The sequence below is a fragment of the Mesocricetus auratus genome, unplaced genomic scaffold (assembly GCF_017639785.1).
Source record: "Mesocricetus auratus isolate SY011 unplaced genomic scaffold, BCM_Maur_2.0 Super-Scaffold_4256, whole genome shotgun sequence".
Classification (NCBI taxonomy): domain Eukaryota; kingdom Metazoa; phylum Chordata; class Mammalia; order Rodentia; family Cricetidae; genus Mesocricetus; species Mesocricetus auratus.
In genome coordinates this window covers 48,092,532-48,112,696 of record NW_024429182.1, presented here as the reverse complement: position 1 = coordinate 48,112,696, position 20,165 = coordinate 48,092,532, and the positions used below count along the sequence as shown (strand labels likewise).

At 38.8% G+C, this 20,165-nt stretch overlaps 1 protein-coding gene across 1 annotated transcript; it reads left to right on the top strand.

The window, feature by feature from the left end:
* The first annotated feature begins 60 nt into the window (after window positions 1–60).
* Window positions 61–14,277, top strand: LOC101824907 (membrane-spanning 4-domains subfamily A member 4D). Its single transcript, XM_021225729.2, has 7 exons — window positions 61–218; window positions 3,173–3,332; window positions 5,292–5,414; window positions 8,547–8,603; window positions 9,890–10,006; window positions 12,305–12,406; window positions 13,987–14,277. Exons 2-7 carry the CDS (start codon window positions 3,189–3,191, stop codon window positions 14,131–14,133), a joined length of 690 nt encoding a protein of 229 aa, XP_021081388.1. The 5' UTR covers window positions 61–218; window positions 3,173–3,188; the 3' UTR covers window positions 14,134–14,277.
* Window positions 14,278–20,165: the final 5,888 nt, after the last annotated feature.

Genomic DNA, 20,165 nt, shown 5'->3' with positions numbered 1-20,165 from the left:
GGAAGTAGTTATAGAAACAAGAAAGGAAGTGGTTGGGCTTTTCAGAAATTCATACTACAGCGTTTATGATCTAGAAAGGTGATAGAAACAACACGCAGATTTCAGCTGAGTGAGGCGTTGCATGTGGTGTGGGCACTAGATCTGTACAAAGACTGAGGTGCTTTCCTCGAGCCTGGCCTTCAGCAGACACAGACGCAGGCATTGCAGGCTGGAAGAAGGTAGGTGCAGGGATTTGACTCCCTAGGCTTTCTACATGATGACTTTTACTGGATGAAAATGGGACATCTAGATGCAAAAAATGAGATTACCTTTCACTATATATACTAGTATTTTGATTTGGAGTTGAGCGCACATTTAAATGTAGCTGAGGAGGCAATTTTTAATGCAAAGAATAAGGATAAAGAAAGAAGCTCTTGTTGCTCTTGCAAAGGACCCAGGTTTGATTCCCAATAACCCCAACCATCCATAACCTCAGTTCCCAGGGGTTCTCTTCTGACTTCTGCAGGCCTATTTACTGCAGATTTCCACTTCTGGAATGTAACTTTTCATACTGTTCTGTGAGTTACTTTAACACTTTTTGTCATATTCATTCTATTTTTTTATCTGCAACATTCCATATATATGTGCATTTCGTTTATACATGTAGATAGATACTTAATGTATATTTATGTAATATTCTCACTGTAGAGATCTGAGGAACATTCCCTTCTGCTTTGTCCTGGGGAGGTAGACAGTGACCATTTGACATGTGCTCAGAGCATTCTGTTCTCAGCAAAAGCTCCAAGGAGACTGGTTCACTGAATCCTAGCCAGCCTAAATGTCTGCCTCCAACCTACTGTCTACTTTCACTTGGAGGACAAAGTCATTCCAATCTGTTCCATGGTAGAAAATAGGGACACGAGACATCCTAAACATAGTGCACACCTGTTTGGTTACTTGTTATTTTGATGGTGTTTTTTTGGTGGTTGGTTAGTTAGTTTTGTTTTTGTTGTTTTGTATTGTTGACAAATCTTATGTAACTGAGGCTAGGTTCAATTTTCTACTGGGACTGCCCTAAAACAATCCTCCTGCCTCTACCTTGTAAATATTGAGATTATAGGCCTATTCCACACCAAAATAAATAAATAAATAAAGACAAAAGGTTGGTAAAGTGGCAGCCATATTTTGTCCTCCAGGGTCTATGGCCTCACCAGCCACATGTAGGTGTCTAGGTTTACAGTACCAGGCATGAATTTTCTCCCATTGAGTATTCTGTAAGTCCATTTAAACAGCTCTTGTCTACCCCAAAGGTATAAGGGCCACTATTGTACCCTTGAGGACATCTTGCCATGTTCACCCTTAAATGAAGAACTACAGACAATTACTGGCTATTTTTTGTTTTTTTGAAACAGGGTTTCTCTGTGTACTCATGGCTGTCGTGGAACTCATTTTGTAGACCAGGTTGGCCTTGAACTCACTGAGATCTGCCTGCATCTGCCTCCCAAGTGCTGGGATTAAAGGCGTGTGGCACTACCATCCAGTCAATTACTGGCTGTTAAAAGAGGAAGAATCAGTCTTCTCCAACAATGAGTTCCCTGATGGGTTATTCACTCCTAGGTGGTTATCCCTAAACAATATACATATGAGCAATACTAAATGGACCCCACAGATTGTATGTTTATATATATATGTATATCCATATTATATATTGATATGTATTATATATAATCATGCAAATACAGCAATAATAACATAAAAAGAGGTCATGAATATGAAAGAGAGTGGGGGAACACAGAAAAAGTTGGAGGGAGGAGAGGGTGAGGTGTAAATTATGTAAATACAAAACTAAAGTATAAAATACTCAAAAATAAAATAATGGCATTTTAAAAATAAAGAAAGTAAAAGAAAAGACAAAGGTCCCACCTGGGCACTGTGTGAGGTTGTTTTATTTTCTATTATTTCTCTAGCCCCAGAGTATCAAAAACCTGAAAGCAATATTTAAATTATTGACTGATCATTTCACACCCGCAATAAACCTTCTTCCATAATATTCACCTCTATCTCCTATATATATCTTGAAAAATCCATCAGTTAAGACAGTATCTGTTCCATGCAGAATTTGGTGGAGATGCAGAGGTTGGAGTCAGAGCACCCAGTCTGATGTGCTTAGTCTGCTCCTGAGATTGACTGTGACCTGGACTAGGTCTCCAAGCATCTCTGGCTTCCTTTAGGGGACACAGGCCATGAACTGATGTGGCTGATGCAGATGTTTACTTATGGAAGACACTGAGCAGAGTTTTAGCAGTGTGAAGATTACAAAGAAGATTGGAAACAATTGTGCCCAGTGCACAGGCACAGTCAAGTAATCCAGAGACTGTTAATAACCAGAAATTCACATCTTAATGAAAGAGCGAAGTTATCAGATCTCAGGCCAGGCTTTTCCCTGTTCATGTTTCATTTCTTGATCACATCAATTACCAGAAAACTGTTGATATTTAGGCGTGTGTGTGTGTGTGTGTGTTTTCCATTTAACAAAAGAGAGGCTCACTCTTTAGATTCTTCTCTTTATTCTTCCTCTTTAGTAATCGACTCAACGAGGGGAATGTTAATAGACAACCAAGGAAGTCAGTATACCCAGAGGTCTGAAGGTATTTCTGAGAGGCATGTCAAAGGCCCTTTGTAAAAAGTGAATGAGTCATGCATTGGAGCAGACTACAACCTTCACCTTGCATTTCCTTAAGAATACCTTTGCCTTCTGGAGCATAAAAAGGAAGTACCAAAGGCTGCTTGAATCCTCTCTGGCCTTGCAGGTTGAGTAGTGTGCAGGCAGGGAGAAGTTGTATCTGCTAGAAACCAGAGAACAAGTGAGAAGAGTGGTGGATTTCTTTGTTGTGGCAGAGCAGACAGGGAGCTGGGGAGAAAACCTCCTCAAAATGAAGTCAACTTGTACAAATGCTACAACAACTGATTTGAATCATGGCTATCTAAAGAAAACACTGCATTCAAACTAAGGCTAAGAAAACAACAAGAGAAGAGCTTCTCTTACCAAGAGATTCAAACTATTTGTGTAGATTACCTGAGCTAAAATTGTTATTGTGTCATAAGAGGATTTTGTTTGGAATTTACCCTTAAGGCAGGAACCTGGCATTGAGTCATTTCAAGGAGTACATCCAAAATTGCACTCTTGTTTCAGCACTGTTTCTGCTGTCATGACAACTATGCAAGGAATAGAACAGACAACCACAAATGTGACCCCTGAAGGTGCTCAGACTTCGGAGGGGTCTGTTGTAAGGTCACAGCTGTGGAAAGAGAACGCAGAGAAATTCTTGAAGGGGGAACCCAAAGTCCTCGGGGTAAGACATTTCTTTTGCATCTGAGGGGAGAATGATTTTGTAAGTATCCAAACGGGTAAAAAATAAAAAAGCTAACATCAGTACTCTGTCCCGCTAGCCTCATGGTCCATCAACCCATCTCTGGGTCACTAGCATTTGATTTTCAAATCTATCATTTGAAAATGAATATGTTATTCTATCGCATCAGACTTTCAATTTAACTATGTTTAAAACATAGAAACTTCAGGTGTGTTCTAGGCTGAGAATGATTCAAGATGATCATGTCTAGTTCAGCACAGACAAAAAGCTACACAAGCTGCTGCCATCGTGGTCCAACCCCAGGCCTGCCCACTGCTAGTCAGATGATGAGAAATTCCGTGTTTTCCACATGCTTCTGTCTTCAGAAGAGTGTGCCTAAAAAGAGAAAGAGAGAATGAACGTCAAGAAATAACATCCCAGGCAGGGTGAAGGTCACTAAATGCAGAAGGTACTCACTCACTGGCCCAACCTTCCCACCACTGGGCAGCTGTCATTAGACAGACACCTGTTTCTTTTCTACTCCACTGTTCTAATTCTTGTAAATTTTGAGAAATGATCATTTTCGTGATACATGTTTTACATTCACATGGAATTTTTAAATTAACAGCAGTTTTACATTTACAGTAAAAATTAAGGGGACACAAAGGTATACACTCCTCCAGTGCTGTGAGCTTTGAGGTTACCATTTTGTGTTCTAGTATTAATTCCTTTAAGTATTAATTAAAAGAAGTCATAATGATATCACACAATATTAGTTCCTTTCAATTGTTCTATCTTGTGACATAAGACCATTCATAGTGGCTATTTCTTTTTCTGAGATTTGTTACGTGGTATTCTCAAGTAATTCCTCTAAGTATATTCGATTTGTTGACCTCTTCTTTTGGGTTTCCACAGTGCTGTTCCCTGCACAGTTTCTGATAGTATTAATCACTTGTCTTTCTAGTTATCTTGCCTAGCAAGAAATTGATTTTTATCTCTCTTTAAAGGGAAATTAACCTAGGTTTTGTAAGTTTTCTACATTGATTGCCTGTTTTGAATTCTAGTGATTTTCACTCTATGTTTATTTTTCCTTCGGATCAAATTATTGTCCTTGGGGGGATTCCCACAAATTAAAGTGTGGAAAACTAACTCCGTTTATATCTGTCTTTTTTCATTGAAAAATTAACTAAAATAGAATTATATGCTTTTCCTCCTCTCTTTTCTTCCAGCCCTCCCATGCTGTCCACTCCTTTTCATAGTCATGATATCTTTTTCTTAAAATATTATTGCTACAAATAATACATTTGAAAATATATACATACATATGTAATTTATCTTCCAATCTCTTTCTATAGCCCTATGCATTTCTTTCTAGCACTGTTCTCATTTCCTCCCACACATCTTCACAAGTTGTTTTCGTTTTCTTTCGTCTTTATTATGGGAGTCCCCCCATTTTTAGATCACAAAATTCACATTCCTTTCTCATACTCCAAGTCCCCAAAGAAGATCATGTGTGCTGTCCATATTTTCTTCACTCTGCATCTAATTTTGTTTCTTCAAGTTGCTTCTTGTTAGAATAATTTCTTCCTAATTCCTGGGTCTTTCATATGCAAGCATGTGACAAAGGATAAAATAGTGTTAGTGATGGGTATCATTAAAGCACCTCTGGGAAGAACTTTGGAAATCCTCTCTAAATTTGAAATTATTGAAACAAGTGTGTGGCATGGGGGGGGTAGGCGTGTGTGTGTGTGTGTGTGTGTGTGTGTGTGTGTAAGAGAGATTCCAAAGGAAATTTTTATGTTATTATATCCCATCTGTATATGAAAATTATTTACAAGGGAATAATATTTCAAAATTCATCTGTGAATATTCAGGTGGAGATGAAGGTAACTTAGTGGTCTGATAGTACTTAGCATGGATATCATTTTTGTGGTGGATAATCTTTCACTTTTTTGTGTCTAGGTTGTACAAATTATGATTGCTCTCATAAATCTCAGCTTGGGTATGATAATGATGAATACAACACCAATACGTTTTCCCCCATTATCAGTGTACACATGGGCCCCAGTTTGGGGTCCAATCATGGTGAGTAACATGTCATCTTACATAACTGGAGATAACACTCTGTTGTGATTCCACAAACCTTGTATGGAATCCTCAGTCTACTCTTTCAAGTAATCTGTAAGTTTGAGAACAGTGTATCTAAACCTTACTCAGTTTTTTTTTCGTGTTGTAATTCCAACATACCATTCACATAAACTAGGTGGACTGCTTATTTAATATGTCATTTAGGATACTGTGACAGCATGTACTCATGTACTCCCACAGAGTTACTTGAGCATTGGCACAACTGATTTCATCAGTAGTCCAGAGGCTAGTCATTCCTAGGCTTGGTTATTCGGTAGTACATCTTGATGATGGAGCACTTTGACATGTTGATGTATCTATTTCACTGCTCAGAAATTTTTTACAAGCATATCCTTAAGCCAAGGATAATTAGCTCGCATCTCTACCTTGGGGAAATTGAAACTAACATCTGTAGCTGGGAAGGGGTCATGAAAGAAGGTATGAAATGAGGGTGCTATTAGCAAGGAAGAGACAAAGCTGAGCAGGTGATTAATGTCTGGCTGGTCACCTACCAGTAAGTGCTTATCTTAAGAGAATAGGAAAAATAGATAAATTTTGATTCAGTTTTTCATTAAAATTACTAATCAAAAATTTGAATAAGAATTTTAAAAGTTAAAAAAGCTTTCTCTATAATAAAATTTAAGAGATTTTTTTAGGAGTTCAGAGTATCAAGTATGAATTATCAAACATTTTCTTACCTATATATTATGAGCTGACAAGTGGAAAATAAAACACATAAGCTTGGTAATTTTACAATTGAGAATCCCATTCAACTGTTATAATTCCATTTATTGATAAATGTGAGAATGAGAAAATGTAGTTATTTTGTAGACATGTCACTTCAATGCTCCCTTCCTACTTACAACAGGCATTTAAGATTTGAGGAATGCAGGTTCCCCCAGCTGTCAGTCCATAGTCTTTGAGCTCCCACCAGCTGGGATCTGGGAACCTGCATGGGACAGAATTTGACCCTCTGAATGTGGGTGACAGTTATGTGGCTTGATCTGTTGGAGGTGGCCCTGGCAGAACCTATCCCAGGTGCATGAACTGGCTTTTTGGAGTGCATTCCCTGTGGTGGGATACCTTGCTCAGCCTTGATACACAGAGGAGGGCCTTTGTCCTGCCTCAACTTGGTATGTCAGACTTTGTTGACTCCCCAGGGGAGGCCTTTCCTCCTCTGAGGAGTGGATGGAGAGGATACAGAAAGGGGAGAGGTTGGCGGAGAAAGGGAAGGTGAGAGAGGGAGAACTAGGATTGGTATGCAATTTTTTAAATTAAATTTATTGAAAGGATTTAAGGAATGTCACAGGCTCCCATACTTTTCAAAGTTACACAGCACTTGACATATCGATAATAATATCAATGATTATGATAATGATAATACCACCCATAACACCAGTAATAGCTTTCATTGCACTATAATCTGGATATTGCTAAATGTTTTTGTATGTAATGTTCTGCTTCAACCAATTACTACAACTTCTGAGAGATTTGCTTTCATCATCATTGTATAAATGACAAAAATGAGACTAGGAAAGGTTAGTATACTCAAGACGTATTCAGTCCATGAAAGGACTCAGAATCTCACATATCTCCTCATCAAATTTTTGTCCTTTCACCTTTTTTTCTTTTCTTTCTTTTTTGTTTTTGCTTTTCACTATGAAGTCTTTTTTATACATTTTATTTAAATTAGAAATAATCTTATTTTACATATCAATCCCAGTTCCCTCTCCTTCACATCCTCCCATGACCCCACCAACCCTGCCATCCCATCTCCCATCCTCTCCCCAGGGAGGGTAAGGCCTTCCATGAGGGATCATCAAAATTTGTCAAGTCATTTGGGGCAAGGCCTAGTTCCTCCCCTACGTATCTAGGATAAGAGAGCGTCCCTCCATGAGAAATGGGATCGCAAAGCCTGTCCTTGCAGTAGGCATACTTCCTGATTCCACTGCCAGAGACGCCGTAGACTGCTCAGTTTTCCTAGCTGACACCCACATTTGGGGTGGGGAAGATGGGGGACTGGTTTCGTCCTATATTGGTTCCCCAGCTGTCAGACTGGGGTCCATGAGTTCCCACTTGATCAGGTCAGCCGTTTCTGTGGGCTTTCCCAGCGTGGTCTTGACCCCTTTGTTCTATTTGAAAACCAACTTCCATAGTTCATGATGGAAGATCGAACCCCAGGGCTCAATTTTTTGTAAGGTTTCAGGCCTGCATGGGAAACACTTGGCTGATAGCCATCTCCCCAGCTTTGAATTTGTATCTTGATTTTCATTTCAATGATGTGAATCTACTGATACTCCCATTGACTTTTAGATATAAACAAAAATTCGAAAAGCAAATGCAGACATATGTGTATTTAACTAAATAGTTTAAAAAGGTCAATTCAATCAAGTTGACAGCAGTCATTTAGAAGAAATTGAAAATAATTGCCAAATTGATAGACTCAAATGAGCTTCAATATTCTAGTGACTATCTAATATAGAATTTAATTTTGCCATTATTTTATTTATAGCTTCCAATGCATATTTTCTTTTTTTTATTCTCAAGTACCAAGGTACATTTAATTTCAAAATATTTAATTAGAATACAATACTCTTTTTGTTGCCAAAACAACAACAACAACGAAAAAAAACCATTTTGCCTGAACAAGGGAACCTGCCTAACAAAGAACTCCCCAAAGTTACTGCTGGGACAAGATTTTTTGTTTTTTATCTTTTTAGGAGAGCAAATACATCCAACTTAGGAATCCAGAGATCGCTAGACAAATGACACATCTGAGGAAGAAGGATGAGTCCAATGCGTATTTTCAACATGAATAATCTTGTTCTGTTTTGTTTGGGAGTTATAAGGATTGCTCTTAAATAATTTTGTAAATAATTTTGATAGGATGATAGTTGTGTAATTAAAAAAGAAACCTTGATGATTCTACCATTGATTTCACTCCTTTGTTCTTTAAGAGGAAAGTATGTGACAAATAAAGTTGCTTTTAGGACAATTTATCACTAGTTGATTTAGAAGCAAGCTTGGTATGCTATAATTTATAATAATTATTTAAAGATATTCAACCCAAATTTTTCTTCTTATGACCAGTTCCTACTCTCAGGATCCTTATCAATTGCAGCAGCAGTGAGAACTACAGAGAGTCTGGTATGTATTTTGTTATATTTTGCCATAAAATGAGAATGATTTCATCAAGTATTAATTCTTCTAAGACGTAAAGAGGTTGCTTCTAATTTCTTTAAGGCCAAGGCTGTGCGTTTTATAAGGATCCGACTTACAAAGGAGTAGCTGAGCTACATCTGAGTGGATATTGTGTCAAGGCAGTTGCTGGGAGAATCTTGGTTCTGGTGAAGTGAGTTCTGGAGAAGGAATGTCAAGTTGTGTTAGACAGGTGAACCTTGAAGCTTCAGATCCATCATGTGACTATGACACCAAATATCTTCAGGAGCAAAAATATCACTAACTGACAGGTTAAAATGACTTCTACAAATGTATCCAAAATAATAGTTGTTTTTTAATTACAGAGGGCATAGATATATCTCAGTGATTAAGAGAACTTACTGCTCTTACAGAGGACCTGGATTTGATTCCAAGCATCTACATGATGGCACATAGATATCCAATTCCAGGGAATCTGAAGCCTTCTTCTGACTTATGTGGGCACCAGACATATATATAAATGCAGACAAAGCATTTACACACATAAAACAATAAATGTTTTTTAAAAAACATTTATAATGAGATTTCTGTCAAAAATGGATAAAATGCAATAGCCAGGATTTCAACAATTATTTCACTAGCTAAAAGCTGAATTTGAATTTCCCTTCCTGCAGCAAGTAAACATCAACTTCTATAACATGATCAAGTGACCTTTCTATACCTGAACTTCTATCTACCTCCTTAGCATCTTTAACCAGCCTTGACCATTAAAATGTACTTCATATTAGGGACAGCAAGTTTCAGTTTCCTAAGTGGTTTTACTTCTCACAGTAAAGCTTGTTTTACTGAACCACGGGAAGAGAATTGTGGGGCCAAATCTACAATATAGGAGGAAATATGCAAGAAGGACATGGCCATGAGTGACTATCAGTATTACACAAGGAGAACAGTCAGGCATTTGTAGCAGAGTGTGGTGAGAAATGACAGATGGGGCTTTCCAGAAAATGTGTCAAAGACTGAAATTTTCACTAGGAAATTTGAAGAGCATCTTATGTCCTTGAGAATTGTCTGGGAGATTTAGTCTTAGGAATAACCATATAATGTTTTTACTTTGGCAAGGGATTGAAAGCAAATATACTATACTGAAAGACACAGATTTTACTTTTGACAAAAAGAGGATGAATTTCATTAATAAAGTCATGGTGTGTTTCAAGTATCGATGGAGCTATATACCAAGGATGCTATTGAATGAACTGATTCTTATGCCTTTCTAGGTCACCAGCAGTCTAAGTTTGAACACCATTAGCTCTGTGGTGGCTGCAGCAACGAGTATAATCAGTGTCTTCAGTGTGACTATAGATGCATTTGAGAAATTTGGGGAAATTTTTGTGGTGAGTATTTCCTCTGCTGATGGGATGCAAGGTGGAGGCAAGGGCTCACTGATACCTGCAAAAACAACAATCAACACTCTGACTGTAAAAACACTTTGGGGAGCTGGGAATGATTGGGAGGTAGAACAGCTATTTAGGGATCAGGTGACTTCGCAATATTTCCCTTCTGCTTATAACTAAGTAAAAAGAAAACCACTAATAGTTCACACACACAGAGGCCCATATGTCGTGTCAAATCTTGAGTTGGCAGATACCCAAAATAAAACCAAGATCCTAATAGGGGGAATTCCAAACCTCTTGGGAGAAAAGATATATTGTATAGATTATGATTTTACAAAACAGATTTAAAACAGTGAGTTCTTTGCAAGAAAGAGCAGACAGTGTACTTGTTACCTGGAACCATCAGAACAAGCCACATGGAATTGCCAATGGTCAGCCAAAGTGACATAGAAAAATAACAATTCCTACATCTTAAAGTAGGATATTACAAACACTTACACTTGCTACTAATGTTGAAAAATCTTCCTTTCATTTTGTTTATGTTGCTGTTTTCAGTTTGTGTTTTTTTTTTGATATTTCTGGAGATGGGGGGCTCTTGCTATGTAGCCTGGGCTACCCTTGAATTAAAAGCTACCATCTCATCTCAGTGTTGAGGATATAGATGTGAGCTATCTGGCCCAGTCTGTACTTGTTTATGTAAATTAAAATGTTATGTGAGACTGTTTATAGATCATATGAGAGTGATTAAATATTTGTAAGAGAGAATATGAAGCATACAGACCTAACTTCTGTACTCTCTGATGCTCAAAGAGACTCTTAATCTGTCTGTCTAGATTGTCACATTTCTGAGGACAAGGCTACCATCTCTTCTACTTGCTTTTCTCCACATGTGTCTGCCACAATTGTTACTGGTTTTTCTTTCTAGTCTGGTTCCACAGCCAATTCACCCCCAAATAAATACACAGAGACATATATTAATTATAAAATTGTTGGCTAATGGCTAGGGCTTCTTATTGGCTAAATCTGTCTTAATTATTAATCCATAACTATTAATCTATGTATTTCTACATGGCCTTATCTTACCAGAGAATGGCTTGGTGTCCTATCCTCCCTGACCCTCCACAGTATTCCTTTCTGGCACTTCCCTGCCTACCTTTCCCAGAATTCTCCTCATCTCCTTGCCTCACTGATCTTTCCACCTCTATTGGCCAAGCAGTGTTTTATTCATCAGTCTAATAAGAGAAGCATATATACAGAAGTACATCCCCCATCACACAATGCCTTAAACACAGAGGCTACTGGATCTGTTGAGGCAGGAGCAAGGATAGAAGCAAAAATGCAAATAGTCTCAGGGCCCACTGAATCAGTATCTCTAATATGCCAAGCTCCTGATTAATTCACAGGAGAGAGAACATTTCTGATCACTGAGAGGAAAAGACAGAATATTCAAACCCAACAATTCCAGGCACTAGTTCAAGGCAAAAGAATTCCGAACAAATATGACACCTTTGTTCCTCTGTTTTGATCCTGTGGCTTAATGAAGAATCAAACAAAGTACATTGAATACTAAAGAACATGATGTCCAACACTCCAATCATTTACCACAGTTGTGGCAATTGCTATCAAATTAGTGCAGAATCCAGGTGTATTACATGAAGACAGAAGTTCAAAAATGAGTATCAATTGCATAAAAATCAAAGTCTTGTCAGGGCTTTTGTCCTTCCTGGGAGATTTAGGGAAAGTTAATTTTCTCGGCCTTGGTATTTCCATCTCCCATCTTCATCCCTTGACTCATCATTCTGTCCTCCATTTTCAAGGTTAGCACTATAGTATCCTCAGTCACTTGGACTTTGATTCTTCAGCATCTTGATTCTGCTTGTGAAGATACTGTAATAACTTGGATAACCTGCAGATGCCAGAATAGTCTGCCCATATTGGCTAATAGACAGCCTTCATTCCCACTGCAAACTAGGATCTCCCTATTCCAGGCTTGGTTAGAAAGCCAACCTGGAAAACTATTCTCCTCAGAAGTGAAATGATATTATTGTTTTCTCCTTGTGAAATTTCTAACATCAGGGCATAGCAGACTCTGGGGTCTCTAATAATTTTCATTAGTAAAAAAATAGAGAAAATAAATGACATTCATGAGGCCAGGAAATTATCTTAAGTGTTGGGCCATATCAAAAGCTGGATTTCCAAACCTTTGGCCAGGGTCTTTCCTCTTTTGGAACAGTAGTCAAGGGGGGCATATTTCAAACTTATCATCTCCACTCCCTATTCACATTCCTCTGTTTTTAGGGTATAGATGCTTTGATGCTCATTTTAAATATGCTAGAATTCTGCATTGCTGTGTCCATCTCTGCTTTTGGATGTAAAGCATCTTGTTGTAGCTCCATTGAGGTGAGTAACAGTCCTTGTTGGATGATGTTTAGTAGGTTTCTATTGCTCTGTAATCAGTCACACAAATTTAGTAGCTTTCAAAGGCACATCTCATTGTCTCTTAGCTTTCTCAAGTCAAGACCATCAACAGCTTGGCTGGGTCCCCTGCTCAGTTACAAAAGGCTATGTTACCAGGGAAACTGGGGTTCCCTTTGTGGTTCTTAGTTTCATTAATAAAAAGAGTTTAGAATCAACTCTATAGGAAGCTCAAGAACATTTTTATGACAGTTTGAGGGAGGGAAAAACAACAGTAAAAAACTGTCTGAATATCCATGCAGCCTTCAGACAGAGAGAAAGATTGAGAAAACCCAGAGTGTCTGGGAAAACATGTCTAGGATTTCCAAGCCACAGATTTGCATTTGGAGGTTACCCAATTCCAGATCCTTGTTTTGCAGAGCAAAAGACTGTACCAGGGACTCATGCTTACAAATAGAAATAGAGATAATTTACTAAGAGAAGTATTCTAAGAATAAAAGTGGGCTTGTGAGCTGTAGAAAGAACCTGGAAGCCATCCAGCCTCAAAATGTAGTATCCTTTACAGGACTGTTACAGACCCTGCATTTTCACTGCCAACTGTTCCCACCAAGCATGCGCTGTTCTTTAGGTGAAACCCAGCTGAAGAAGGGTTTCCAGTCTTCTTCTGTACACAGGTTTCTTTCACATGATAATCTTTTTTATTGTTTGAGAATGCCATATTTGTATCTAATGTGCTTTGATCAAATCCAGCCCCATTTTCTCCACTCCAAGCCCTATGGTCCTGTATAAAGTGTGCTCAGGGAGTGCTAACCCTGTATAATGTGTGCTCAGGGAGTCAACCGGGCTGTTGTTTATCAGAAAATCTCAGTTTGTGCACGTCTGACCATTGTCTTTCCCCAAGGACTGCGGCCGATGTTTTTGAGCACTGAGAAGGAAGAAGTTAGGAGAAACAGACCAGGAAGGAGACCAAGTGGATGATTTGCCAGGAGTGTCCTCAAAGCTTCAGAGCTTCAAGTAGAGAAAGCAGCCAGTGCTGTTTCTGATTAGTGTCTGTGCTAACCTACAAGAGCAGTGGTCTAGGGCCGTGTGATGCTTAAGTGCATACATCTTCATTCCATCACTGCCCCGCATCACTTGAGTTTGTGAAGGGCAGAATTTTCCCAGGTCTTATGACACTTCTGTCATTCTGGGCCACAGTCAGTGTGCAGAACTTTGTTCATGGCTGTCATATTAAGGTCTAGATGTGATGCTATCTACAGGAGTAAAGTAGGAAAGGACACCATTGTCATTTCCCATAACACCTTGGTTCCCTTAAGTCATTTACATGGAAAACTGATTGTCCAAGTAGAGCTGCAAACATCAGCTTCTCTGATCAAACTCTGCCCTAAAATGACTATCCTATGTGTACACTACCTAATCTAAGCAGTTCCTGAGACACCAACCAGGGTGATGCGTGATTCAACTCAGGAGCAACAGTGTAGATACTGGTAAAGGTGACATGGAGTAAGGAAAAGGCAGTTCTGGGTATATTGGGAAACTCAATGACATTTTGATTTGTTTCACAGGTTGTTGTAATTCTACCACCAAATCCTGCTGAATCGGCACCAGTGCCTCCCATGCTACTTCGACCATTGGTGCCACCAGTATACCAAGAAAAAAATGTTCCAGAAAATCTCTGTCAGAATCCCACTGGTGAAAGATTCCAATTCTAATTGTGTGTGTGTGTGTGTGTGTGTGTGTGTGTGTGTTCTCATTGCTAGTTTCCCTGGGAAATTAACAGTTCGCTGCCCTGGTTTTTGGTGGGAATATCAGATCTGCTGTAAATAAACAAACCCAAGCATTTACTAAGCCAACAATACCTGAATATCTTCCATTCATTGTATGTACAGGGTATTGAACTGTCAAAGACGTTCTGAATGTAAACTGAAAAAAATGTGTTAGTGAAATGAGTTTTCCAAGAAGTGAAGACTACAGTACACATTTTATTTGGGGATTTTGCTAAATAAGTAGATTTAGCTACTCATGATTATATAAAGACACATAAATATGTAAGGCAACAGGCATATTAAATCACTAAGACAATTTAAATCTCTATGTTCATGTGCATCACAGAATACCATAGTGTATACTTTAATTGATATGGTGAAAAGTTACAGTGAAGACAAGTGATTGAAATCAGAATACCTGGCCCCTAATACATGCACACATGCACACACACACACACACACACACACACACACACACACACGAGTACATATATGTCCCCTACAGGCTTACATGTTTGAACATGTACATATATATACATATATGTATATATGTATATATATATTTTAAGGTCTTATCTTACCAAGAATGCCACACTTGTGTCATCTCCTCCCAGGATCACATGGTGACTCTCCACTCTTGACTACATGTCCCAGAATTCTCCTTGACTCCTAATCCTACCTATCTTGCTTCCCTATTGGCCAGCAGTACTTTATTCATCAACCAATAAAAGAAACATATACACAGAAGGACTTCCACTATCAGCAATGTATGAATTACAATGTGGTTAGAATGTATTTTTCACATGAATCATTACAATGAATATAGATAAAAACATAATTTTCATCTCACTTACATGATTAAAAACAAAGTCACCCCAACAGCCCATATACATTTACATCTAAGTAGCTTGTTACAGATTAACAGAAAATGAGTAAGCAGGAAGTATTTCTTCTCAGCCAACTCTACTGTTGGCATACTGCATATTGTAGTTATACAAAATGAATCAATCATTTTTACTATTTATCTTGAAAGTTAATCTTACAAGTAGTCTTAAAGAAATCACAAACCTGAACTTTTATACATAAGAAACAATCAGTCAGCTTTACTTTAAGTCTTTAGGGTTCATATCCACTCATCAATAATTTCTTATATCAGGAGATCGAGGGCAGGAATGGGTGCAAGGAATTAATCATCACCTTTAATCACCAACCAAACCTAGCAAGGAAAGTATGTCAGCTAGAAACAATTGGGATGCTTTGTATTTTTGACCCTAACCTAGTGAATTTATAATTCAGCTATGTGTCCTTGTGAACTTTATATTATTTTCTGGGGTTTTTCACTCTTAAAGCTATTATCAAAACATCTGATATAACCTGGAGTTATTTTAAGGCTTTGTTTCATCCAACGATGCACACTGAAATCTGTGACTCCATCTTTCAGCATTAAGATTAAAGGAATTTGAGCCAGCCTGGATCATGGGACTCAATTGTTTTCCTTAATCATTAACTTGACTGTGATCTATGCAGCTCTTTGCATGAAACTCATAGGCCCTAGCTGTGTAACAATTCCTTGTATTTATTTTCATTCATCAAAACTATGTATAAGCTAACATTATTATCAATTAGACAGTATAGCTTAGGGAGGAATAATCTTCATAATAATCCACAGGTTAAAACAAAACCAGTAGAATGGGATGTTTCAATGAGATAAACATACCACATTACAGGCAGTGGGGATCTCCCCACACCCATTCTCACTATGCCAGATACCAGAAATAATTGGCAGCAGCACACATATAAAGGCACAGCAGAAGCAAAAGACATTCAGAAGTCTGTGGTCTCTGGGCCTTGCCTATCAGGGACTGACCATTAGAGAGTTTCTTCCTGGTGGGCTGACACCTTGAACTTCAATTACCACCCGCTGCTCCTCTGGCATGTATATAATGCCTTCCAGTTTCTTCATGAGCTTTCTGCTTTGGGGCAAGCCACACTGAGAGTCGCTGCCACAGCCATATCCCACCATTTCTTCCTCACAATGGCAGAACATACCTGCAGAAACCATCCACTAAAGTAAACTTCTACTTTTTTATTTGCCTTTCATCTGTACTTTGGCTGGGGAAAAGTAATTAATATACTTATATATCCTTATTAGTAGTAGTACATTCCAAAGTTTATGAATGTAATCTAATATAAAATTACCACTGTCCACAACATATGTGTGTGAATGTATGTAAACAAATTATTTATAATTTGGCTAGAATAATATATCTTACATTTACTCATATATTCAAATAAATATGGCTTATAAATATAGCTGCCTCTCTGGTCTTTTAAGAGTGCAATCATCTAGATGCTTAGGTCATTTCTCACTCTAGTTTCATTTTGTGATCTGTTCTTGCATTGTTTTGTAATTTAGAGAGTTAGTATGGATTGACTGTTTTGTAAAATATTCCATGTCCTTGAAATTTATCCCCAAATTCATATGTTGATATTCTAACTTCCAGTGTTACAAATAGTCTATGGGGTGTCTAAGGTAGGAGAGCAGATCACTCATGAATGATTCTAGTGCCCGTAGATGCAGACAAAAATGCAAAGTAATCAATTCAAGACCAGTACCAATAGGAAAATGATTGATTTGAAATGGTTTCAAGTAAGAAAAATCAGACATTTTCCCTTACTGGAGTTACTTAAATGTCTACAGAGTCAGACAAAGCTGCAGATATGTTTCTGGTCTGTAATGTGTCACATGCACTAAGAATCCCAACACTTTGCTCAATTCTGCTTCCTTTCAAGTGGTTCTCTCTTTGTTCTTTGAGTTACTTCCTTGTTCTTCTCCTTATGGGAAGTGAGTTCTCTGCTAAGCATGGGACATCCCAGTCAGTGTTGAAAGTGCTTATGTTACACTCTCACCCTTTGTTCTCTGAATCTGGGTGATGCTGGAGCAGGTGGTCAGGCTGCATTTGCAATGGCATCTGTCCTATTTCCTAATCACAGCTTAGCCACAAGACATTATGAACAAGCCCGATGTTATTGCAAAGTAATGCATTTTTTCTTCTCCATTTGAAGCAGTTTGGATTTTTTTTAGTTCTTTCCTTACCAAGAGAATAGAAAGTATAAGTAGCAGAAAGGAAAACATTTTTCTATACCTACAAGGTTCACTTACTAAAATAGTATTTTATTCAATTTTCTTATCTTGTCTCCACTCTTACACTGGAAGTGTGCTTAGGAGAAAACACAATTCTTTTTTAAAAATTTTCTTAAATTTTAAATAGCTTGTTTTACATGTCAATCCCAGTTCCCTCTCCCTTCCCTCCTCCCGCACTCCCCCATTCCCCCCAGCCTCCCACCCTATCGCCAATTGCTTCCACATAGGGGATATCTAGAGTCTGTCATTTCACTCAGGGTAGGGTCCAGGCACTCCCCTAAGAGTCCAGGCTGAGAGAGCATCCCTCTTTGTGCTATGGGCACACGATGACTGTTTGTATTCCAGGGATAGACATTGATCCACTGCTCATGGTCCCATAGGTTTCCCAGGCCTTCTCACTGACACTCACATTCGGGGGGGGGGTCCAGAGCAGTCCCATGCTGGCCTCCCCGCTGTCAGTCTGGGGTCCAAGAGCTCTCCCCTGTTCAGATCAGCTGTCTCTGCTGGTTTTGCCAGCCCATTCTTTGCCAATTTGCTCATCACTCCTCTCTCTCTGTCACTGGGTTCCTTGGGTTCAGCTCAGTGCTTAATTGTGGGTGTTTGCCTCTGCTTCCATCAGTCACTGGATGAGGCTCCCAGGTGGTTATAGACATCAAGTTCATTATCAGGAATGGGCATTCGAGGTGGTCTCTGCACTATTGCTTAGCTTGCCAATTGGTGTCATCCCTTTAGATCACTAGAGGTCACTCTGGTGCCTGATCTGTATTCGATCCTATGATTCCCTCTTCCCCATATTCTACCCCCTCCCCACTCAACTTTCCTGTTCCCCCATGACCTAATCTCTCTTCCTCTTCTCCCCTCTCTTCTTCACAGCTCCCACTCCCCCCCCCTTCGTCGTGTTCCCCATCCATTCAGAGGATCTTGTCTCAATCCTCTTCTCTTGGGTACTATGCATATATTTTAGATTCTTTCCTGTTTCCCAGACTCTCTATCAGTGGAAGTCCAGACTGGCACTATCCTGATCCATGTCTAAAATCCATATATGAGTGAGTACTTACCATGTTTGTCTTTTTGTGACTGGGTTACCTCACTCAGGATGGTTTCTTCCAGTGCTATCCATTTACTTGCGAATTTCAAGATTCCATTGTTTTTTCTGCTGAGCAATACTCCATTGTGTAAATGTACCACCTTTCTCTATCCACTCTTCAGTTGAGGGGCATCTAGGTTGCTTCCAGGTTCTGGCTATTACAAATAATGCTGCTATGAACATAGTGGAACAGATGCCCTTGTTGTATGAATTTGCCTCATTTGGATATATACCTAAGAGTGGAATTGCTGGGTCTTGTGGTAGATTAATTCCCATTTTCCTGAGGAATCTCCATACTGATTTCCAAAGTGGCTGTACGAGTTGGCACTCCCACCAGCAGTGGAGGAGTGTTCCCCTCTCTCCACATCCTCTCCAGCATAAATTGTCTTCCATGTTTTTGATTTTAGCCATTCTGACAGGAGTAAGATGGTATCTCAGAGTTGTTTTGATTTGCATTTCCCCGATGGCTAAGGCTGTTGAGCTCTTTCTTAAGTGTCTCTTGGCCATTTTAGCCTCCTCTATTGAGAATTCTCTATTTAGTTCTGTACCCCACCTTTTAATTGGATCCTTTGGTGTTTTGGAGACTTGCTTCTTGAGTTCTTTGTAAATTTTGGAGATTAGCCCTCTGTCAGATGTGGGGTTAGTGAATATCTTTTCCCATTCTATGGACTGCCTTTTTGTCTTGTTGACTGTATCCTTTGCCTTACAGAAGCTTTTTAGTTTCATGAGGTCCCATTTGTTAATTGTCGATCTCAGTGTTTGTGCCACCGGTGTTATGTTCAGGAAATGGTCTACTGTACCAACTCGTTGAAGGGTATCTCCCGCTTTCTCTTCTAAAAATTTCAGTGTGGCTGGATTTATGTTGAGATCTTTGATCCATTTGGACTTAAGTTTTGTACAAGGCAATAAACATGGATCTATCTGCAGTCTTCTGCATACCAGTACCCAGTTATACCAGCACCATTTGTTGAAGATGCTTTCTTTTTTCCATTGTATAGTTTTAGCTTCTTTGTCAAAAATCAAGTGTTCATAGGTGTGCAGGTTAAAATCAGGGTTTTCAATTCGGTTCCATTGGTCTACCTGCCTATTTTTGTGCCAATACCAAGCTCTTTTCAGGACTATAGCTCTATAATAGAGCTTGAAGTCAGGTATGGTGATGCCTCCTGAAGTTCCTTTATTGTATAGGGTTGTTTTGGTATCCTGGGCCTTTTGTTTTTCCATATAAAGTTGATTAATGTTCTTTCCAGGTACTTGAAGATTTGTGATGGAATTTTGATAGGGATTGCATTGAATCTGTAGACTGCTTTTGGCAAGATAGCCATTTTTATTATGTTGATCCTACCAATCCAAGAGCATGGGAGATCTTTCCATTTTCTGGTATCCTCTTTGATTTCTTTCTTTAAAGACTCAAAGTTCTTGATATACAAATCTTTCACTTCCTTGGTTAACATTATCCCCAGATATTTGATGCTGTTTATGGCTATTGTAAAGGGTGATGTTTCAATGATTTCTTTCTCAGTCACTTCATCATCTGTATATAATAGGGCCACTGATTTTTTTGAGTTTACCTTGTATCCTGCCACATTGCTGAAGGTGTTTATCAGCTCTAGGAGTTCCCTTGCGGAGCTTTTCGGGTCACTTATTTAAACCATCATATCATCTGCAGATAGTGAAAGTTTGGCTTCTTCTTTTCCTATTTGTATCCCCTTTATCTTCTTTTGTTGTCTTATTGCTGTAGCTAGAACT

Bases quoted from the DNA above. Each gene is read 5' to 3' on its own strand.
- LOC101824907 (XM_021225729.2), top strand. From the start codon at position 3,189: ATGACAACTATGCAAGGAATAGAACAGACAACCACAAATGTGACCCCT. The intron at 3,333-5,291 runs GTAAGACATTTC...TTTTGTGTCTAG, and splicing joins GGGAACCCAAAGTCCTCGGG to GTTGTACAAATTATGATTGC. The intron at 10,007-12,304 runs GTGAGTATTTCC...CTCTGTTTTTAG, and splicing joins AATTTGGGGAAATTTTTGTG to GGTATAGATGCTTTGATGCT.